Source organism: Buteo buteo, chromosome 28, assembly GCF_964188355.1.
Source record: "Buteo buteo chromosome 28, bButBut1.hap1.1, whole genome shotgun sequence".
In the NCBI taxonomy this organism is placed as follows: Eukaryota; Metazoa; Chordata; class Aves; order Accipitriformes; family Accipitridae; genus Buteo; species Buteo buteo.
In genome coordinates this window covers 647,460-671,724 of record NC_134198.1, presented here as the reverse complement: position 1 = coordinate 671,724, position 24,265 = coordinate 647,460, and the positions used below count along the sequence as shown (strand labels likewise).

General features: G+C 37.0%; 1 protein-coding gene across 3 annotated transcripts in view; it reads left to right on the top strand.

The window, feature by feature from the left end:
- Positions 1-15,440, top strand: part of USP15 (ubiquitin specific peptidase 15) — a 72,341-nt gene extending 56,901 nt beyond the window's left edge. For 2 of the 3 annotated variants that reach the window (XM_075059176.1, XM_075059177.1), the window contains 14 exons: positions 3,901-4,074; positions 4,417-4,575; positions 5,270-5,494; positions 7,113-7,196; positions 7,287-7,381; positions 7,560-7,748; positions 8,577-8,692; positions 8,822-9,097; positions 9,413-9,483; positions 9,860-9,975; positions 11,883-12,032; positions 12,439-12,542; positions 13,125-13,213; positions 13,526-15,440. In XM_075059176.1, the coding sequence (XP_074915277.1) occupies positions 3,901-4,074; positions 4,417-4,575; positions 5,270-5,494; positions 7,113-7,196; positions 7,287-7,381; positions 7,560-7,748; positions 8,577-8,692; positions 8,822-9,097; positions 9,413-9,483; positions 9,860-9,975; positions 11,883-12,032; positions 12,439-12,542; positions 13,125-13,213; positions 13,526-13,711 (2,034 nt within the window). In that variant the 3' untranslated portion in view covers positions 13,712-15,440. Of the gene's footprint in view, positions 1-3,900; positions 4,075-4,416; positions 4,576-5,269; positions 5,495-7,112; positions 7,197-7,286; positions 7,382-7,559; positions 7,749-8,576; positions 8,693-8,821; positions 9,098-9,412; positions 9,484-9,843; positions 9,976-11,882; positions 12,033-12,438; positions 12,543-13,124; positions 13,214-13,525 lie in introns of those variants that run through there. The other variant, XR_012654644.1, reaches the window with a different exon arrangement.
- Positions 15,441-24,265: the final 8,825 nt, after the last annotated feature.

The window sequence follows — 24,265 nt, the reverse complement described above, 5'->3', positions numbered from 1 at the left end:
GGAACTAACTGGGCATCGGTTGGCAAGTGGTGAGCAATTGCATTGTGCACCACTTGTTTTGTATATTCCAGTTCTTTTATTAGTATTGTCATTTTGTTGTTATTATTTTCTTCCGTTCTGTCCTATTAAACTGTTCTTAACCTATGAGTTTGACCTTTTTCCTTCCGATTCTCTCCCCCATCCCACTGGGTGGGGGGAAGTGAGTGAGCGGCTGCGTGGTGCTTAGTTGCTGGCTGGGGTCAAATCATGACAAACAGTCTCTTCTGCAGGCTGAACATGTGCCGATGCTTCAGCCTTTTCTCACAGGGCAGGTGCTCCCAGGCCACTGACTGTCTTGGTGGCCCTCTTTCTTCATTCATTTCATTTTCTTTTTTTCAATTAAACAGTGAGAGTCCTTACAAACTCTTTTTATCAGAGTTTTCTCATATATTTAAATTACGTGGATTTAGAGAAGTACAACGTGACTTATTATTATTTTTCCTCCTATATGAGGGTTTCTTAGGACAGGTAGACTTGCTAACAAGATCATAGTCTAGTATTGGAATTACAGTATTCCAGTGAGCCTACAGCATTGTGTGTACATATATATATATGTACAAGGCACTAAAAATATTTCATAGTTCATTTTCCTGTGCATCTTAATGCCTCCCACACCCTACTAGATGCTCTCTAAACAGTAGACTATATGTGTCTTTCTAGATGATTAGGTCTCCTTTTGACTCAATAGTTTAGAGTTCTTCCAAGGTGTTTGTATACATGTTTATGGACATCAACAGTGTGTGCAGTGCTGCATAATACAGTTGATGTGCAAATTGTTTGAAGCATTGTTTTGTCAGGTCGCGTTGTTTGTCTGATTTTCTTGGAGGTTGATTTTGATCCTTTGATACTGATTACACAGAAAGTTGTTATGCACAGATTGCTCTGATACAGAAAAATCTTTTCTTTTTTTCCTTTTTTTTTTCCAAGTAATTAATATGTAACATGAAACTATAATTTCAGTGTTAACCTTTGTCACGCTGAAGACTAATCCTTCTCTTCTGTGGTTTGTGTCATGGTTGTCTTGGAGTTTCTACATTTTGTTCCATCTTCTCCCACGATCATTTAGCTAAACTACCAGTTTGGGTGCAGGGACTGAGGACTTTACAGAAGTTTTGTTGGTTAAAGAAAACTTATGGAGACTGTAGTACCTGAAATGAAGTGCCATTCTGTTACCTCTTTAGTTCACAAACAGTTTTCTGTAGTTCTACTGTATTTGTTTACTAGTATTCTTCATCTGTTGGTATACTTGTTAGTTTGCCTATGTCTGTGTTTTAAAACAAACAAACAAAAACCCCAAAACCACTAGGTTGAACAGGGCACATAAATCTGATGACTTTGCTGTCTAGTAGATTGTCTTGGTTCTAATAGTTCTTTTTTATTTATTTATTGATGCTTTCTGTAAGGCTTCCTTGATAACCTACAACATACCACGTCATGAGAAAATAAGAATGTAGGCTTCCTTTCAAATTGGCTTCTGGATGCCTTTTACACCTGTGACTGTAATCGTGATCCTGAATAGTTATCCATTGTCAGCCTTTCCAAGAAGTAAACGTGTCTGTAATTATTTAGCTTTGTCAGTTACGTGAAAAGATCAGTAGTTATGTGGCCAACTGTATTAGTTCCTTTAGCATCTACTCTTTTAAAAGTTGTGGCATCTGATATTTTAGAAGAGATGTCAGCTCTGTATCTCAGAAATTGCTGTGTTCAGATAGATACCTGTGCATTCTAGTACTACTACCAGTGTCATCTTACGTTGGAATGTGGAAATTGTTATAAGGAAAAAAAACGGAAATTATCTGCAGTAATCCGGCTCGTACATACAAATCTAAATTAATATTCTGAGAAAGTGACAAAACTAATCTATCAGGTGAAAACTAGAAAAAGATAAATTAGGTTTTTGGTGAAACAACACACTGTCAGCACATTGTGTAGTGCTTGACTAAAAACCTGTAAAAAATTTTACTGATTTTGCATTATTTAGTTCCTTGTTCTGGACATTCCTCACACTAAGCTGATCAGCTGAACTGATTTGATCTCCTAAACCAGGCCAAAAATAATCCAGAAGAAAAATGAGAAGGAAAAATAGTTTTTTGATAGGTTAGTGAGATGAATATGTTTATTGTGCAATCAGATGAGAATCAGCAGAGAAGGGGCAGGACTTCTTTGGGTGGTAGGATTTGTCACATCACTCAGATTGAACATGCAATTTTACCTAAAGCATAGTTTTACTTATAGTTAGTTTAGCATGGTTTGCACTGTATAGTTTCTGGGCATCTGGTGGAACTTGGTAGTCCATCCATTCGTGTAGGCTGATGTTAAAAATAATCTTTTGAAAACTCTGATTGACCACTTCTGTATGGATTTGAGACACCAAGTGTTTCACCCCTTAGCTGCATGGATCAGTTCAGAACTGACAACACAGAAGTGTGAGGCAGGGGGGACTTGGGATGACCACTACTAGGAGTAAAAGCTGTTTGCCATGTAGCAAGAGAAAAATGAGCTTTCTTCAGCCTTCAGTGTCCTAAAGGGTCTGTAATGGTCAGGATTTTTTTTCAGCATTGACAGCTCATGAAGACTTTAGGTGAGGAGGGAGAGAAAGAAACAAGTGCCATATGGGCACGCAACTCAGCTCTCTACAGCATATGACTGGTTTTGCTTTGTACTATCACACAGGTATGATAGGCACAAATAGGAATAACTTTTCTTGCCCTGCTCAATAAAGTTGTTATTCTTCCAGTCTCGACTGTTGCATCTTATGCAGTAGTGAATGTGGAGCTAAAATTTTTGTTCTTCCCCTTGTTTACAGAGAGGCAGATGAGACTGATGAAATATTTGACCTTTCTTGGAATCTTTAATAGAGGAAAGAATGCAGAAAAGCTGATAATATTTAATGAAGAAACTTCGTTAAGTCTATATGCTAAGGCATGCCATGGGGATCATTTCCGAGTGATGGAAAAGTTTTTGTTTAAAGGAGTGTGAGGAGTAGCACACACAAATTCAACGTGGTTTCCTAAAATTGTAAATCACACTTCAGTGATAACATCCTGCTATCTCTAAGTGCTGACAGAAGAGACAAACTGGTACAGAGGATAAGACATTATCTCAGTCTAAACCAAGGCCCTTGCTTTCCTTGAAATAATTTCAGCTCTAAACAGCTTCACAAAATTTAAAAGAACATAGGAAGGGCTGCACCAATTCTGATTCAAGGTCTAGTCCATCTAGCATAGACTGCTGTCTTCAACAGCATCCATAAGGAGATACCTAGGAAGAGAAGGAATATGGCAAGCATCCTCACCTTCCCTTCCCTCCCACTCCTGCCAAAAAAAAAAATCTCTGTTTTCAACTATTTTCTGCTCACATGTTCTTCTGAATGTGGTGTAATTTGATTTAATAAGCCCTGTTGGCTCTCCTTCCAAGTACCTATGCAGTCTCTCCTTGAGGCTCTGTAAACTTCATGTATCTATAACAACTTTCAGCAAGGATTTTTATAAAGCTACTATTCAGGTATCAAGAACCACCTTCTTTTGTTTGTTTTAAACCTTGATACAAATTACTGTCACACTGTGGTTGGCTGGGCTACTATGTCTAATAAATTCTGATGTAAAGTTTTTGAAAAATATTATCTGTGCGTAACTTGTAACGAAAGCTGCAGCCAGTCTTGGTTTAAAACCATTATTTATTTCTGCAAAAAGACTTTTTTTTTTATTTTTTTTCCTCCTTGCAGGCACTAGGCATTAGAGATTTTAAAGTATTTTTCATGGCTGCTTTAACAAAGTTCAAACATTGTTAGAATGTTTAGAACTAATTTGTTTGGAACTAATTCAAATCACTGTTACAAAAATTCTGTATTTCTATTTACAGTGTCTGAGCAACACACCTCCTCTTACAGAATATTTCCTCAATGATAAATACCAAGAAGAGCTGAATTTTGACAATCCTTTAGGAATGCGAGGTGAAATAGCAAAATCTTATGCAGAGCTTATCAAGCAAATGTGGTCGGGAAAATACAGCTATGTTACTCCAAGAGCATTTAAGGTCAGTAGGGAATTTAACTTAAATGTACATTGTCAGGTTTGGTTTTGTAGTTTTAAGTATACAAAACTTACAGAAATATGCAAGAATAAGAATTTGAAGTGATATTCATCAGTATGCAGCCCATTCATTTAACTGTTAAAACACTTGGTTGTATATTTAAGTAGCAACTGTCCTTGTGCTTTGGTCTTTGAGAATTAGTTTTGGCTTCCTGTCTCCATTGAAAAGGTTACGTTTTATAACTTTATAAGTTTTACCTTTTCAACTTTCTGCCATAGCATCTCGGAATTATCTGTTCTTTATAATGATTAAGGTACCAGAAGTATTTGTATTTATTTTTTTTAGACACAAGTGGGACGATTTGCACCACAATTTTCTGGTTATCAGCAACAAGATTGTCAAGAGCTACTGGCTTTTCTCTTGGATGGATTACATGAGGATTTGAATCGAATTAGGAAAAAGCCTTACATTCAGTTAAAGGATGCAGATGGGAGACCAGACAAGGTAGTGTTTTTGGCATTGACCATCTTCATTTTAGTCAAGGGTATACGTTGCAAGGTACTTCCACATGATTGTGGACTGAAAGGTTGGGACACTGATCACGTGTTGCTTTTTCTGGAAGAGATTTCAGAAAATAAGCCAAGACCTTAAAATGGAGATCTTGTTCGAGTACCTGTGTACATTTCTGTTTATTTGGAAGATAATTGTGAGCGTGGGAAGGTGTTAAGGCTTTGTTAAGACCTTTTTGTTCAATTCAATGCTGAATTCATTTGGGAAACAATTTCCATTCTGTTGTTCTATTATTCTTATATCTACAGTATGCAGCACTCTGTCTCTCTCCAGTACTCCTGCTTCAGGGAAACTTTTCTAGCATTGAGCTACAAGCATATAAATAATTTCTTTTGTTACAACTCTGAGTTACTTCAGATTGAATTTTGAGTTTTGTTTGCTTTTGTCTTGCCCCAAGCCACTTGAAGTCTCTCTCAGAATATGTAATACCACTGACAGAATCTCTGTCCTAGGAAAAGCGTGCATCTTTTAACTTGTGATCCTGATAGTACTAACATATCTTACAGGGTCCTTTGGAGTGAGATTTTTATGTTTAGGTGGTAACCGAGAATGTTCTATCAAGTACTAATAATTCTCACTGTTCATTTCCTACTATTTTGTCATAACCCAGGGTGTGCTTTAATTACAGGTGGTTGCTGAAGAAGCCTGGGAAAACCATTTAAAAAGAAATGATTCCATCATTGTAGATATATTTCATGGCCTTTTTAAATCCACCCTAGTTTGTCCTGAATGCGCTAAGATATCCGTAACCTTTGATCCCTTTTGTTACTTGACACTTCCGTTACCCATGAAAAAAGAACGCACTTTGGAAGTTTATTTAGTTAGAATGGATCCACTTGCAAAGCCTATGCAGGTAAGCCTCTTAGTTTATGTACAAAACTGATTCACATGGCATTAACAATGAACCTGAGTTCCTTTACGTTTTTTAAATTCATAAGTACAATAAGCACATCCAACAAGCTTTAGTTTTCTGGTATGTGTTCTGAAGTTCCACTTAGAAAGCCTGAGGAAGACCTATACATACCTTCTTATATTTCTATCAGTTTCAAGGAAGATATTGTTAATTTCTTTATGGTTGTGTTAATAAGGCTTCTTAATCTTTAAAATGTATGCTGTCCTAATTTTTTATTTTAGTGTCTCTATAATGAATTTGTATGATTATAAAATTTATACACTCAATCCAGACTTAAATCCTCAGTTTCTTAGTCTCAAAAGGCAAATATTGGTAATAAGTGGTGCAAAAACCCCCATGACTAAATATATTAGGTAGTCCTGAATTCTTCTATGCTATCACTTAATAGTCAAAAGAAAAAATTTCAGATGAGATTTCTTTGTAAGGAGTATCTCTTTTGCCTTTTTTAGGAAGGATGGTTTTATATGCCTTAAAATGGCATGAAACAATGTACATGGGTTATGGTAACAAAATCATGATTAAATGGTTCTAGCTATACCTTAGAGGGTAAGTGAGGATAGGTGAAATAAATAATACACGGGCAGTTAGGCAGACTTGCAAAAAGGCTTTAACACCTGAAATCAGAGTACTGTAAGAAGGAAAGTGGGGGGAAAGGGCGTGTTCTCAAAGGCAATAGGGGGCAGACAAAGGGACATGTATTAGCTACTGGGAGGTGAGCCTGCTAGAGATTTAATTATCTGTGAGAACGGGTTTGCATAAGGGACACACAGTAGTTGCAGATGACCATGTATGACATGCGAGATGGGTATGCAGGAATATGAATAGAGTTTGGGAAGAGTACGAGTTCAGTAGAGCTTTTGTGAGTCTAAATAACTATAAGACTTAAGGAGATACTAAACACATGCTGTACATGGCAATTAATTACAAAGTTATAATACCTTATTTCTAATTAATCCTGTCTTTATTTATTATGAAAATAACAGGTAAGAGTCCTGTGTGGACTTTCATTACAAACTGCAGGTGTACTGCACTAAGGGAAGCCACAGAGAGGTTTTCTTTGACTGTTAATCATCAGGTTCTGTCTCTGCATGTGAAATTAGAATTCAGTCTTTATGCATTGCCTGCCGTTGCTTTTTTTTTCCTAGTAATGCTTTGTAAACAACTCGTGTTGTATTCCAAATTTAAGAATCTAGTCAATAGCATGCATACTATTTAAATGCTTAAATAAGTAGGTGCTGTTGAAACATAAATCTAAGTAATATTGGTGCTGTTAGTCTTCTTACGGAGAAAGTAAAATAAGATTTAAAAAAAAGCATTATCTAAACTAATAAATGTAGTATTCAAAGTGTGTGTGTTTGTATGAGTAAAGTTGTGAAGGTAACTACTACATTTTCAGCAGCTTTTGGAATTTGTGTTAGTTGATTTATGTACTTTACACCATAAGTTCAAGAATCTGAAAGAAGTACGTGAAGTATGCTGAACATGTGATAACGTGTTTGTTTTTTCCTCATGCATATTTGTTGTCTTAAGATATTAAAGTGACATTTTATTTTTTTAGTACAAAGTAGTTGTTCCCAAAATTGGAAATATATTGGATCTTTGCACAGCATTGTCAGCTTTGTCTGGTGTTGCTGCAGATAAGGTAAGAGTGATTTCTTATATGAAGCACAACAATGGACATTTTAACACACATTAACCTGATTTAATGATGTATACTCCATTTTCTTTTTAGATGATTGTTACCGATATATACAATCACAGGTTCCACAGGATATTTGGCATGGATGAAAATCTAAGTAGTATTATGGAACGTGATGACATTTATGTGTAAGTACAGATAACATCCTTCACATCTCTTTGCAATTTGTTTAGTTATTTGCAAAATATTAAAACCTAGACATAAGGTAAAGACAAATCTTGAGGGGTTTATTATTTTTTAATTTTTCCCCTTTGCAGCCTTTTAAATGACAGTTTTCCTTTGTATTTCTGGTTGTTTTTCTTTTAGATTTGAAATTGCTATCAATAGAACAGAAGATACAGAACAAGTTATAATTCCTGTTTGTTTAAGGGAAAAGTGCAGGCACACTAGCTACAGCCATAGTGGTTCTTCACTGTTTGGTCAACCTTTTCTCATAGCAGTGCCTAGAAACAATACCGAAGATAAACTGTATAACCTGCTGCTGCTAAGAATGTGGTAAGGTTATTGTTTAAAGAAAAACGCATTTGTTATGAATAATGTTAATAGTTGGAATCAGTAGGCACTTATTTTTACATGCATTGCTAACAAACTGATTATATTTGAGTACTTAGTCTTTTATTTGCTTTCTGTTAAATATATTAAATCTAAAATTTTAGCCACTTGAGATGTGAACTAGTGTGGATTTTAATTTGATTTTTTTTTAGCATGACCTCATCTAAAAATTATTTGAGAAGACAGTAGAGAGTCTATCTGTATTGTCAGTTTATAGGGCTTCATAAAATTGAAATGTTTTTCCAATTATTCTGCTGTGGTTATACCTCCTGTATCTACCGTACAAGTTTATATATGAATTTATGTTGTAAAACTACCTGTTAGACACCTTCTGAAACTAGACTGGAATAAGTGTCATTATGTGGAAGAAATTAGAATTATATAACCTCCAATTTAAATTTATGCTTCATTTTCTGTTGATGTAACTTTCTCTGTAAGTGAACCCATAAATTTTTTTGTGTAAAAAATATGGTTAATGAACAGTTAAAGAAGTGATTTCTGGACAAACAGAGACTAATACCAAGAATCAAGTTGTATAAAATCAAGTAACCGTCAAAAACATAAGATCATAGACAAGCAGAATTTCAGATGTGCATGTAACGGTAGACATGTTAGACAATAAAACTATTAGTTCTGAATAAGTGAGAAAGGAGTGCAGGAATACAGTACACTAGAAAGGATTTGCTGTAACCGTTGAATTATCTGGCTTGAACAATGTAAATATTTTAAAATCCATTGATTTTAACCATTGCTTTCATTTGTTATATTTAGTCGATATGTAAAAACATGTACTGAAAGTGAAGACACTGAAGGATCCCTACATTGCTGTAAGGACCATGGCATCAATGGTAACGGCCCAAATGGAATACATGAAGAAGGCTCTCCAAGTAAGACTGGAATATCCAAACTTGTTTAGTATTTTGTGTTTAATTTGAAACCAAAGTTAATCCTGTAATGTCTTTCAATTATTGTTATTCTTCCTCATTTCTTCCTCCTTATTCTTCCAATTGTTTCAGGTGAAATGGAAACAGATGAACAAGAAGATGAATCCAGCCAGGATCAGGAACTCCCTTCAGAGAATGAAAACAGCCAGTCAGAAGACTCAGTTGGAGGTGACAATGACTCTGAAAATGGATTATGTACTGAGGATACTTGCAAAGGTCAACCACTCACGGGACACAAAAAGCGATTGTTTACATTCCAGTTCAATAATTTAGGCAATACTGACATAAACTACATCAAAGATGATACCAGGCATATTAGATTTGATGATAGGCAACCTAGGCTTGACGGTAAGTCATGGGGAACAGGTTGGACAACGTTTGATTCTGATACATTTTTCTGATTCTGCTTCCATAGACTAGTGTTTCATTCTCTCTGTGTGCTATTTGATATAACTTTATTTCCAATAATAAATTTTGTATAAAAAATTAATTTGTTATTGTAATTAACTCTTAGAAATGCAAAAATTGTGTGTGCTTCTAAGTTTTCATCTTAAATTCATGCTAGCATTGTTTAATTCATTTTGAAGCGTGTTTGCCCAAAGTTAATACAATTTCATGTAAAGCAAGAAATAATATTAAGAGAAAACATGTTTTTAATCTTAGAAAGATCTTTCCTTGCTTTGGATTGGGATCCTGAATTGAAGAAGAGATATTTTGATGATAGTGCAGCAGAGGTAAGCTGTTTATGTTGCTTCCCTTTCCAGGAAAAAAAAAAAAAAAAAGTGAAAAATACAACTTAATTAATGTGGCATAAGAGATTGTAAGTCTTCAAAAGAAGCAGCTGGTATTTCTTTTTTTTTTTTTTTTCACATTATTCGTAGTAAATATGTTGTCATAAATAAACTTTATTTACACATCTAAGTAAATAGCAAATCTGAGGCTTACTAATTTGGAATTAAATCTGAAGCTGTGAAAACTTTTTGCTTGAATGGTTTCTGATCAGTTTTTCCATATATAGGAGCTTTGTAGTTACTGTTTATAGTAAGACAACATCACTAAAATGAGTTTTGTTTCGTTTGTTCTCTTAACTCAAGAAATACTTCTCTTTAGGATTTTGAAAAACATGAAAGTGTGGAATATAAGCCTCCCAAAAAGCCTTTTGTGAAATTAAAAGATTGCATTGAGCTGTTCACAACAAAGGAAAAACTAGGTGCTGAAGACCCGTGGTAAGGACAAAAAAATAAATTTGTTATGTTCTATTGTATATTTCTCAAAATGTAATCAAAACCACACTTGGAACATTAACAGAGATACCTAATTGATTTCTTAATGGTATTTTGAACCTTGTCATTTCAAGCGTAGCTGAAAATTCACAAAATGTTTTCTATTTTGATCCATTGCTTAACTAAAATTGTTACCATATGCAGAAGGTTGTATTTGTATGAGAGACAGTTAATGCATTCAGAATGAGGAGGAAGGGTAGATCCGTAAGATATTCTAGTCTGTGAATTGTGATCCACAGTGAATGAATAATATTGTGCCAAATCCAACGCAGTGGTTTAAACAAATATTCCTTTCTGAGGTAGAAAGGTTGGTGCATACTGAAGGTTTTTTTGTGGAAATACACAGCTTGCCTTGCATTAATATATGAAATAGGCATGTGCTTAACCATCAGGTTTGTGGGATGGGGAATATCTCTAGCCAGTAGGACCTCTGAAATTCATGTTCCAACCATTAAGTTTTTGGCAGAGACTTTTATTCTGATTCATGGTTCTTCCAAATTATGATTTCGAATCATACCTGAATATTCACAATTATAGGATATTCCTGTAAGATCCTTCTTCTCCAGGAATTTTCTAGCATGTAAGAGTCCTTCAGCAACACCTGAAGCTCAGAATTAAGCTTGAAAAGAGGGTCTGCCACTTTTTCTTCTGTGGATACTTAAAAGTTTTGGAGACTTCCAAACTTTGTCACCAGAGATCCTCCCTTTATTTGGGCAGGGAGGGGGCTGACTTACAAATTCTCCTTTTTTGTTTCTGGGTTGGCTAGATTATACAACACTGGATAGACTATTTGAAATACCATATGACTCAAGTATGGTGAAGCACTTCCATTTTTGCAGCACACTTTAAGCAGAGTATTTAAACTACAAAATATAACTACTGCTGAAGTCAAGCAGTTGCTACTAGATACATCTCACCAGAGGTCCATTAATCACATTCTTTCTTCATTTGTCAGGTCTTCACAGGTCTAATCTATGAGAGCTCATCATCCCTAGTCCAGCGCTATTTGTATTCCAAATATTCTAAGGTGACTGGGAAGACAGTTCTTCAGTTAGAGCCTGCCCTTACAGTTCTCCTAATTTCTTGTCATTATCTGATGGTGCTATGTAAAGACACTTGTGCAGTCTTTTTAATTAGGGCTCATCTCTTTTTTTCCTAGATCTTTACTTGTTAGATACCAAGATGCAGAATGTGCATAGACCACTTCACAGAAGAGTTGCTTCCATGCATTCTTACTTACCTTCCTCCCTGAGCCTTAGTTCTTGAAGGATACAAGTATGCATTGCAGGGAACAGAAATTTATGAGTCACAGCCTGTTTAGTACTTGTCTACTAAGGAGGCAAGTTTTTTAGCAAGGAGTTTTTTTCAGGTTTCAGTAGTCACTGTTACCTGGTTTTAGTGGTAGGTGGGATGGGGTGGGAGACGAGTGAATTTCAAAACTGAAACTTGGAAGAACCACAGTTGTCTGTTATTTATGGCTTTTCATATAGTCAGTTTTCCTGAAGTATTTTCATAACCCCTTGTCATCTTTTATAAAGTATGAGAAAGCTGTGTTTTAACTAAAGATACAGGAACTACTATAGGAGACGAGAATCCTATATTGGGGGGGTGCTACTTTTGTGTTTAAAATGCTGTCAAGCTTCACTGTGAGCCCACTTCTGCACTAGCACCTTATATTTTAAACTGGAAGGGATATCGATGGCATTAGTAACAGAATATGGAACGTGTGTGTGTGTTTCAGCTTTTGCTCATTCAGGTCCTCCCACGTTACTGGCTTTCTCTGTGGTAATGTATTTTAACATATATACAGACTGCAGTTATTTAAAATTGGTATTTTTTTTTTCTTTCAGGTATTGTCCAAACTGTAAAGAACATCAGCAAGCTACCAAGAAGTTAGACTTGTGGTCGCTGCCCCCCGTACTGGTAGTTCATTTAAAGCGCTTTTCCTACAGCAGATACATGAGGGACAAGTTGGATACATTGGTTGACTTTCCAATAAAGTAAGAAACCTAAATATTTCGGTGCTAGAAGTGTAAAAGTTAGCATGACTGGGGCACACGTTTAATCCAGCAATTATGTAGAATGGTTTTTGTTCTCAGCTTCCATGCATGGATCCAGTAAACACTTGCAGGTGAAAAGTATGAACTTGGAAAAATAATAACAGTAGATAAGTATGAAAGAACTCTTATTGATAGTTTTGGCTAAGGTTACTGGTTCCTGTTTCACTACTCACAGAGTGAGAGATGCATTGTCCGTGTAGTCTGGTGTATGTGTGTTTTGTGGGGAATATAAAGTAAAGGACTCAAAGACCACCAAAATGTGAAATGGTTAAAAATATTATTAACATGAACTTCTTCTGGTTGTTTTTTTGTGTGGTTTTGTTGTGTTTTTGTTTTTTTTAAACAGTGACTTGGACATGTCAGAGTTCCTTATTAATCCCAATGCAGGGCCGTGCCGCTACAACTTGATTGCTGTCTCCAACCACTATGGAGGAATGGGAGGAGGGCATTGTAAGTTGATTTCAAATATCATCATTCTACATGCCAGCTTTCTCTCCATGTTTATTTTAAGTACTAATCACTTTGAATCAATGGCATTTTTTAATAGTTGAGGGACAACTTTTTGCATTACCTTGAAATGTTTTCACAAGTATTCTAACCCAAAAATCTGAATGAAATGAGCTTTCAACGATAATTGTAGGTTCTTTTATACTTCTAGCTATGCATATTGTGAAAAGAGAAAACGTAAGAGCTCCATAAGAGCTACTGTACTCTTACAACTGATTTTGTCTTACTTGTCTGTATTTTTGTACATTGTGCATCTCCTTGAAAGAAGAGAGAAAAATTAAAAAGTGACTGAGGGATTTTATTTTGACGGTCCTTTCTCACTATACATTCTCTTTAGAAGGGGAATGTTCTTGCTTAAGCTTTCTTTGCTTAAAAAAATGAAAGTGTGAAAGTATGAGTCATAATAGTGATAATAGGTTTTTGTTAGTTAAATGTCAAGTGTTTGACAGTAACAGACTCCAGCAACTGATTGTATTACATCTATGAAGATACAAAGTCCTTAGACATTGTACTTTTTTGTCCTAGATACTGCTTTTGCAAAAAATAAGGATGATGGAAAATGGTACTACTTTGATGACAGTAGTGTGTCCACTGCATGTGAGGACCAAATAGTGGCAAGTACCTTTTGTGTTTCTAAAATTGGGACTGTTGATGATGATTTCTCCTTGAGGGAAGAAAAATGAAGAGTAAATCATGAACCTTGCAGTAAATTTGTAGGTAGTAGTTTGTGTTCTTTCAAAGGACAGCACGAAACAAAAATGGTTTGCTCCAACATGCAAAAATAACTTACATGAAAGCTTTGGATCTCTTTGTAATTTTACCTTGTAGACTTGGAAGCAAAAAAAAAAAAAAAAAAAAGGGCTAACTTGGACTGGAAATGTTTTGTCTGGAGCCTCATGAGCATATTACATTTCTCTCTTTTACAGTCCAAAGCAGCGTATGTGCTCTTCTACCAGAGACAGGACACAATCAGTGGAACTGGCTTTTTCCCTCTTGACCGGGAAACTAAACAAGGTGCTTCAGCTGCCACAGGCATCCCACTAGAAAGTGATGAAGACAGCAATGAAAATGATAATGATATAGAAAATGAAAATTGTATGCACACTAACTAATGGAAGAACTAGAAGCCATAAGAGACTTTCTTACTGGGGATACCTATTGAAAGAGTGAAATTGCCCACCAAATTAAGAATAAAAATCTGAGATGGGGAATTTCAGATAACAGAATGTAAATCTTTATTACATTTTAACATGTGCAGTACTTGAAGTGAAACAATAAAAACTTAAACAGAAATTGTCTCTAATGCATTTACAGTCTTGTATTCACAAGCTATATATAGGAAATCACAAATAAACCCCTTTTAAGTTTTCTGCTGCTGTTCTGATGGATTATGTTTTCTTTTGTTTTGGCTGTGAGTTAATAACTAAAATGTTAAATCTGTGGACTTCTGACATTTATTTTCTTAGTACTGCAGGAATACTACTGCCAAGTCTAGTTTCTGGATGAATATATACATGTTCCTTAGGCTGTCACACAGACTACAAGTAAAAATGTCATAAATATATAAGCAGTAGTTTTCTTGAAACAGCAAATTTTTGTTTCTCCCTAAATTTTTTTTTTTTTTCCAATTTGGTCACAATAGAAGAAATAGCTTGAAAAGGTGTTTTAACCTTTTGTGATATAGTTGAGCATCCAGAATATTATGTTCATCTTACTGCTGCTGTGGAACAGGTTCTGGATTTCATGCTGCATTAACAAAAAGTTTTTCAATTAAATGTAAGTATCCTTTGTTGCTTGTTGGAATCTACTCTGCAGACATAATTCCTGTTATCTTGCTTATAAGACATGCATAATTTTAATCTGGTGTCAGTCCAAAATTTAAAATTGTGCTGTAACTTCTCTCTCCCCAGTTTTTGTAGTTTGACAGCTTGCAAACTACTCTGTAATAGGGTCAGAGTTAATAGTATCCTGTATCCATAGTAATGACTGTGTATCGGGCTTAGATGAGAATTTTTTCAATATAACCTGCCTTTAAATTGTTAATGAACAAAATGACTTTAAAGGTAGGCCTGTTAATTTTCTTTGTGTGTTCCTGATGGAATTCACCATAGCCTTACAGCATATCTGAAAAGGTAACTCATTATAAGAGAACTGGCATTTGCATGTTCAAGTCAGAACCTGTACAGTATATAAGGCATACAAACTTTGAATTGGGTTTTAGTTAACTATGTCCAGGGGTCCAGGATGCCAAAATAAGTGTGACAGTTTGAAACATTTTTTAATTTGCTGCTTTCCCTTTGATCTAGTTGGAAGAATGTATTGTTGATTTGTATACAATACTGCCTTTGAGAGGGGGCTCTTAAGTGCGGGGGCACACTTCACATATCTACTACCTGGAGAATTGCTTTGTGTCCCACTGTTTAAAACAAGTAATTTAAAGAAGAAAAAAGCAAAAAGTATGATGTTCTTCACTTGAACTAATCAAATACAATAGGTTATAAATTGTGTATTGTAAATAAAAGTTCACTCTGTGAGTGCACATTTTGGTAAATTATTTATTTATGTTAGCATTAAAAAGTTTAAAATATTGCATTTGACCAGGATATAAATGAGGTATGTTGGACATGGCTTTGCTTTATACCTTGATATTAAAACTGGTGTTTCATCCTGGTATTTTAAAGCTGCTTTGAGGTTTTTTGTTTTTTTTTTTTTTTTTAAATGTAAACTAACCTCCTGCATGACAGAGGTTAAAATTTTGTCTGCACTTGAGTTCACTTGGGTTTACATTTGAAATGCGCATGTTTATTTATACAGATTTCAATAAAGCTATTCAAGGCCTTATTTAGTCTTCCATTTTCTTACAAATTCTTCTCCCACGGTGTTTGTGTAATGGGTAGTCTTTGTCTAAGACTTACATTATTGGTTACAAAACAGCTATTTAATGACCAACACAGAATAAGATTAATAGTATTTTCAGAAGATAGTATCTATAAAAGGGATTCTCTGCTGTTATTGTCTGGCTCTAAAAACATTTATAAGGCTGCAAATAAAAAATGTTTATCATCATAAAAACCTATTATTTTTTTTTTAAAAGTAATACTGTAATAATAATTAAACAAATGGAAAGATACTAACTCTGAAATGGTTGGTGAAATGAGGCAATATATTTAAGATTAGACAAACTGATGGGGGGGGGGAATGACACAAACTTTTGGCTTAAAACCTTGTATTTAGGTGTGGAATACAGTAACCCAGTACAAAGCTGTGTACTAAATAGCATGTGAGTTTAACTTCCTTATTTTAATCAGAGCACTTGAGATTTATCTGTGGAGTAGAGGAAGTAATCCTAGAGAAGCGATCGTGTCTCTGAGTAACGCACACAAAGAGCCCCCCTGCATTCACACTGCCACTGGTTTTCCCATATCATGTTAGCCTAGAACTTGGTTGGAAAAATTGCAAAGGAGCAAAGAATCTGCTGTCACTTACTAAAGCCTCACTTTGGAGTTTGTAGATTGGAGCTGTAATATCTGATAACTCAGTCTCCTAACACACTTCATTATCCCTTTGAAAATGCATATATATATAATTACATGGGATCTTATGTTTGAAGGAATGTACTTACCTACTAATAGATCATCCAGATGGAGTTTAAAAGGGTATTGATCAAAGTAGCATTTAGTTAGGAAAAAATTACATAGTTTCTAATTTTTTTTGTTATTGTTAATTTGGCCTCCAAGATGACCCACACTGAGTTTGTAAGCTTCCTAATCAGATATAAAAATCAGTACCATTTCTATATGACTGTCTCAAAGGTTTCTGGGAATTCAGCAAGTTGTGGGTTTTGTAAAACTATTATGTATTCACACATAAGGTATGATAATTTGTCCAGTGTGGACATTCTTAAAACTACAGAAAGCATATTATTCTTTACAGTGTCTACCAGAAGTTATTGTCACTCAGCTAGTCATTTATGTAGCAAATAAAGAGGGTCCTGACATCTTTTTATGAATCATGTCTGATAAAAATCTACAGGATGCTTTCTTCTTTCAGTTACATTGACAGCAAGCTTTTTGATGGCTCTAAGTATCAGCCTAACCCCCAAAATGATAAGATACAGTTCACCTTGTTAATGTGAGAGTCACAGAAACAAAACAGAGTAGGAGGCAGAAGACAGCTTGCAATTCCCAGTTACTCCACAGATTTTGTGATGGCAATACGTCCTGTAAAGCCTGGCTGGGAGGGAAGGAGAGGGGAAGAGACGCTGCCCAGGACCTCTTGTTTCATTTGGGTTCGGACAGCGTTCCGGAGGCGTTGGTGCAGATCCCTTCCCTGATCTCTTCTATCATCCCCTTACATCGAAGTCCTCCCTGCCTTCCTGGCACACCGAAGGGAAGTTTGGAACTTGCAATTGAGATGACAGATGAGGAAAGCCCTGACAAATGACGTAGAAACCTCTCCTGCATCTACAGATGCTAATGGGAAGGCCACGACCCTTCCTAGCTTTCCCAACCCGTTAGTGCTGTGTTATGGAGTGCAGTGGATTTTTTTTTAAGCGTTTTGAAATCTTTAGAGGGAAGTTGGTATGGTGGGCAAAGAAATTACTTGGCAAACCCACCGTTTTTCTTCAAAAATTATGCTGCCTTCTTTGACCTCAGACTGTAATTTCAGGGTATGGTTTCTCATTGTGTTTAAGTACTAGTTACTTTGACAAACAAAATCACTATAAATGTAGTGAAATAATTAATATGAAAGCTATATTTGGAAGAATAAGCATATTCTTAGTCTGTAGGCAAATTGCTCTCTTCAGATTTTTTAGTTCCTTTTCCTTGGGGGGTAAACAAATTGTGAAAACAGTTCCACTTTCTTAGTGCCAACGTTGCTTGCTTTACTGGCACCATGTGCTCCTGAGGCAGGCAGAGACGCCTATCTTACTGAAAAGAAATTAAATCTTGGAATAATAGCATGGAAACCCCAGAAGAGTCCAAATGTGACAAATTTGTGACCAATTTATCCCATTAACTAGGGAATGAACTGGGTTACTATAGGCAAGGTAGCATTAACTGTTATCCTGGGCCAAATAATGCAAAAGCTGATACCGGACTCAAATGATAAAGAATTCACATCAGTCAGTATGGTTTTATTTACATGAAGTTTTATATTTATTTATATGAAGATCTGTTACTGGGGGGGGGCAATAATTGAAAGCAACAGTTGATAAAGATTATAGTATAGGTGCACCTAGAATTATTTAAGTGCTTGGCACTTAATTATCACCTTAAGCGTCACATTACTCTCATCAAAACATGAGTGTTGTGCAGTATCACCCAATGCAAAGTTTAGGAACCGACCAACAATCTCAAAATAGTTTTCATTAGGAAATCATTGTGGAATAGGGTTGTTGCTGGAGAAGCTGGTGGTACTTGGTCTTCAATTAATGTTTTCATTCAGTGTGTAAAATACTCAGTTCATAGCTACAGAAGGTGGTAAGTAGGAAGTGCCCCTAAATCCTGTGCAGCCCTGGTAGACAAACAATTTGGCATGAGCTCCCAATGTGAAACAGCGGTGTAAGAACTTGACCTTGGATACATAAGCAGATTTAAGAAGTTTGACTTAATCTCCCCGGGTCCGTGGTAAGGATCCTGGGAAAATACACCATTTGAGTTACTTCCTTTTGAAAGTTCAGACTGTAACCTGGGGGAGAAATTATAGAAAAAAAGTTACAACCCCAGAGTAAATACACGCGTGCTAACAGAGATAAAGAAGAATGGTTTTCTCGGTATTTGCTCTGAGCTCAGCATGGTTTGCGGGAAGGCCTTCACTTGCTAGTGTTACAAGAATTCCTCAATATGGGAATGAAACCCATGCTCTTGTTTCAGGGTGACAAACGCTATGGCTTTTCTTCCCCTTCTGCACCATTGCTGCTCACTTAAATCAAACTCCTGAAGCCGCTCCAATTCCCATCTGAATGACCCCTTTGATTTCATTTCCTCAAAGTAACTCTTCCCCTCGGTTACCCCTAAATTGAAACACACATCTGCCTTTTCCATCTTTCTTCGCGGTTCTGGAAGCGCATCCCTGCTTTTTCATGGCAAATTCTGTTAAAGCACAACGACCAGTTAAGACATGCCCCTATTGAAAAATGCGTGGTTCCTCAAAAACGAAAATTAAAACCGAGGCATCATGCAACTGAAACGAGGTCTGCAGCCAGCTCTGGGGGCACGAAGGTATTTTCCAGAACACAACCAGGGGTGTCTGGAAAGAATTCAGATGAGCTATGCTTGTTTTCAACCTCTGTCAATGTTACAGAATCCATCCTGTGCCGTGGGTGTTCTGTGAATGCGAGCGTGTCTCTTGGCCGAGGAGAAAGTCTGCCAACAGAAGGCACAGTAATTACAAACGCCGTATCATCTGTACTTATTAAAAGCAAATACAAAGAACATCCCTTCTGTCACTCTGACGGAAGTTTCTCAGTGGTTCTCAAGAAATACACAGCCTCGGACGGCTCACACAGGGCTGGTTTCCTTGGGCGTTTTGCTGAATACGAGGAGGTGTTTGGAGCCTATTTGAGTTCTGCTCCCCCCCATTCCAATGGGGAAACAGCAGCTTCCATAAACCCTAATATAATTCAGCGGCAAGTGAACAGGTCAATAAAAGTTATGCAGTATTGCTGCTCTGTAGTTGCATTGCCAAATCAAATAAAATGTATTAGTCATGTTGACTAATTTTGCATGACCTAATAGCTGCTCAGTGAATTAAATGCAGTGTCTAAACAGCCTGTGTGTTTGGTGCGACTGATGTCCTGCATAACTTTGCCGTGTATGATATGGATCCTAAATACAACTCGTAGAGCTGCAACCTAGATTCAGACCCATTTTTCAGAAGTGTACTAGGACTGTCAATAACAGCAGTTTGATTTTCACATCTTTTACTTGAAAAAATTCTCTGCCACCAATGACTTGCTGGCTACTGACACTGTGTGAATGTTTTGGAGTTTTACTGTAAAATACAATCAGTTGTATGCTAAAAATGTTTTGTTTTCCAAATTCTCAATTAAAAGAAAATGTTGTGAACATTTTAGATTAATGACCTACAGTTGGACAATAAAGTTAATGGAAATGTTTGAATCAAGCAGATTTCTGAGACCTATCAAACACAATAATCCCAATCACTGATGGGATGGAGACAATAGAACTTTTTTCATAAAAGATTCTGAATTGTTGAATTAACTTATTTTTACACAATTTGAGGAAAACAGATGTACATGTTGATTTTTGGTATAGGAAATAATGCCTTAGAAGTTGTCTTCAGGAAATGTACCCTTAGGCATTTCTGCAATATTTTTCAGATAGGGTGGCAAAGACTAAGAGAGAAATCAAAGAAGTTTGTAGAACTACTTACTATGGGAAGCATTCGGTTATCATCTGTCTGTAACATTTGGATTCAGTTTGGTTAACATCATGCTCAGTCTGAGATTGTAATTTAGAAAGCCCATTTTTATGATGTAAATTGCTCCCTTAATATCAAGTGTGATGGATTATAATGTCTCTGTTTTCACAGTAGCATTTGGCAATATTATTAGAATTTGACAGACATGATCTTCTTTCCTTGAAATAAAAAGCCCACATAAAACATACCAACTTAATTTATTTAAGCAATAAAAATCTTCCCAAAACTTCTGTGAATAAATGTGCAGTTAAAAATAAAAGGGAACAAACCAGATGTAAGATTTAAATTTACATACTCCATTCCAGAACAAACGTATCAAGTAACCCAATGTGACTCCACTCCAGTAGGAGACAAAAGCAAAAGAACTGATGGCAAAGGGGAGGAAATTGTGCAGAACTGTGAATGTATGTAAAAACAATGGATCACAGCAAAGACAAGGGCACGAGTACAGCAAAGCCTATACTGCATGAATACAAAAGATGAAAGTAACAAGAAAGTAGCTGTAGGATACTAATAAGGAAGTGGTAGAGGATTTCAAATCCATTCTAAAAAAAGCAGAGTCCTATGATTAAAAAGAAAAATAAAAGCAAACACTGCAAAAGTCACTAACAGGTGACTGAGAATTAAAATCTTTGATAGATGTGGGTTGCCGTGTAGGGAAAGAAAACAAAAGTAACTTGGTTCCTACAATGGATTTAATTTAGTGAAAGATAGAGAAAACCGCTAGAAAAGAAAAAAATCTACAAGTGATGCTAGGATATTATGAGGACATTTTGAAATGAGGCAGTAATAGAAGAGCCATGCTATTTTTTGACACGCGTCCTCACCTAGTCATTATCTAGAAAACTGCAGTTTATGTGTTCCAGTATTGGATAATGTCTCGAGAGCAGGAGCTGTGTTAATAATTTTGAGGAACAGGTTTACAAAGGAAGGCTCCAAATGTCCTGAAGGGGAAATGAAATGAAACATCAAGTTCTTTGAAACTCTGCTGTAACTCTGTTGGTGAGGTAGGTCCTGGCTTTCTATGATCTTGCCTCCAACAAAATAAGACATTCAAGCCCACCAGACATTTGTACCCCACATACCACTGAGCTGGTCAGGGGCACAGATGTTTGGTAAAGGATTTATCAATGATTAGTACATGTTAACCGCTAATTTTATAATTAAATTGTTTCTCAAATCTTCTTAGTTCATGGTGTGGGTTTGTTAGTTAAGACTGAAGCGGGGAAGTAAGGCCACTAGACATAAACAGCCACAGGAACCTACTGATGACCATGCTGCCAAAGGGACGTAAGGTCTCAGACTGGCCGAACAAGTTTCATGGGAGCTTCTTACACATCCCACTTAATGATCCACTCTGTAGCTCCAGGGCTTGGCTCTCAGCTGGAGGAGCCAGTGTTCAGACCTGGAATTTCCTACGCTCCAGCAGCTTCCACCCACCTGGGTGAGGAGACGGACAAGCTCGTCCACCGTGCCCCAGGAGCGGGCTCCAGAAAGGGGCTCCCACTTGTGAAATGCTGAATGCAACTTCTAGAAATGCTCCCGAAGGGCCAGTAATAACTATGAAATTGCAACAGGTATGCATCCCTGAATACGGACGCGTACCTGCTTGCCCATGACCCAGGACGTAGATACAGATAGTGAATGGTGCAGCCCCGCTTTACTGGGAACACAGATTCACATGTGGAGGTGATCTGTATAGTCATGTTGCTATGAAGGAAAGCACTTAGCTCTTTACGGCTGGATTTCTTTGGTTGTCTTCCAGATTCCCTGAGAAGTATGGTCATTCTGTTTATCTGTTTTGGCTCAACCTGAGCAACAAAATTTCTTTCAGACTGCTGCCTATAAACACAGCCACACATGCAGCCGTGCAAATACTTTATATCAAGGGCAAAGTCCTTTGAACGAAATAAGAAGAGGTCTATACTCTTCATAAAGCAACAAAGATGAGCACAACATATAAGGCAAATCAAGGCCTCTATACCAAACAGCTCTTCATCAAGATCTCTCCCATAAGAAATCTCTAATCCTTATGGTTTATGGGAAGAACTGCCTGTAAAATAATGGAGTGGTCACACTTCGGTTATCTTTGCGAACAGTTGTGCTGGAGACTCTCAGAAGTACGTGGCCTTACTGAGTCTTTTCGGGGGGGGGGGGGTCTGAGTTAGCTACAAATTAAGTTGGTCACGCTGGTAGTGTAGCCGTGGCAGTGTGAGAAAAGAAGAATACTGATGTAGTGTGCTGGCCTCCATGCTACTTAGGTGAGTATAGTGAGTGTATCTATTTTTATAAGTATTTTTTACAGCTATGACTGCAATGCTTGCTATGTAGACAGAGGCCACCCCTAACACAAAGGACCTAACATCCATTCAGTAGATGGAAACTCTCCTGTAGTAATGGTATCACTTGGCAGCCCCAGGGCTGCAATCTGGAAGGATTAACTTAAAGGATTCAACGGAGCCTGGGGAAAGCATTCAGCGGCTTCCCCTCTCTGCTGCAGCAGCCAAAAAGAATTATTTTTACATGGGGGAACACCCTTCTCCTCTCTGGTGTTGCTTTGCGATTAGTAGATTGTAGGTGTCTAGAAATATTTCCATAATTTTCGTACAAAAAGAGATAAAAAGGAAATGATTGAACAGATGTACGGAGGTTTTTGGCAAATAGATGAGAGAGCAGCAAAATAAACAGACTAATATGCAGCACAACGCATATTTCTGGCATTCTTGACGGGCATTTGTATGTTACGTGTCCTGCAGTCAGAACGAGATACTCGGGAAAAGCCTTCTCCCAAGAGCGCAGCTGTATCCGCTGCCCACTGCGGGAGCTCTGGATCTAATAACACTGCCTAGAGTCACAGTTATTTTGCTTCGACACATCTATGCCTTTATTTCTGAACCAAAATTCCTAATAACGGACATGAAGATTGCAGTAAATTGTGATCAGATGTGCAAGAACGCTGAAGTTTCTTCGTCTGCTGACTGCGACCTCACGCTGTGCTAATTGTGAAGGCGGCAGCGGCCCCGGTCAGCCAGGGTTTTCTAATGTAAACAACCATCAGGTGAAATCTCAATCATGGTTCCTGCCTTTACTACACTTGGCAGAAAAGAAAGGTATCATGAATGGACTGTGTTACACGCAACGCAGGGAAAAATCACAGGAGCTGCCTGAATAGATAATAAATCCATTATCTAACAAACCCTATGTATTGTGCAAGGGAATGAAAGGCAGATTCAGTTTAACACACAGAGTGAGGTTTGTTTCCCAGCCCAGCCAGATACTTCCTGTGTGAGCTGGAAAAGTTATTTAATCTGTCCTGACTCATGCTCAGTTGTAAGTATGAAGGCTATGGGAGCCACTGCTAAGATTTTGTGAATATCACATAATCTCTTTGTGTCCGTTACGCTGCTAGCTCTAAGACAGCAATAACTTAACTCAAGCAGCGGACAGCAGTTCTTTCTCAGAAAAGACCTTAACAGGTTCAGCTGATCCAATTACCACTACTCAAAATGGCAATGCAAAAAAACCCAACCCAACCCACCGCTTTGAGAATATGTTTGGACAAGATTCAAGCAGGAAAAATTGGAAAAACAGCTTTGCCGGCTGGTTACACAAGAGCCATGGAAGCATCCGAGCCTCTGGTTGAGAGATTTGTGTGTAGGCCCTGAAGTGATCGTACTGCAACTCAACGGGGAATCATTGCCAAGTACCTAACACCTGTCATAGGTCTGACGTTTAGGGCATTGCTACTTAATATTCTTGTCAGTGACCTTAAAGATAATGTGACATAGTTACTGATAGTTTGCTAATGACAAAGAGGATGATTCACTGACAGAAAGCAGCTGGGATTGCTTTTTTGGTTGATTAAACAAAATAAAATGTGTATTAACTGCAAATACACAAACGAAATGTGTACTAACGTGAATATATGCTTACACCTATGTTGAAAGGAACATGGGCTAAATCCACGAGGAGTTCACACTGGAAAACGAAGTATTTTTCAATCTGCTCGTAGATCCAACTTCCTCATACAGCCACATCCTAAAGGAACACGGGCTTTGCTCCTATTCCATAAAAAAAAGAACACCAGGTACTCCAGGGGAGGTTATTACTTTTGCTTTTAACCCATTTGTGACCACAGCAGAAATGGTCTTTTGCCCCATTTCTTGCATCCATAATTTGAGAAGGAGCTTTTGAAGTGTCAAAATAGTAAAGCGTGTGTG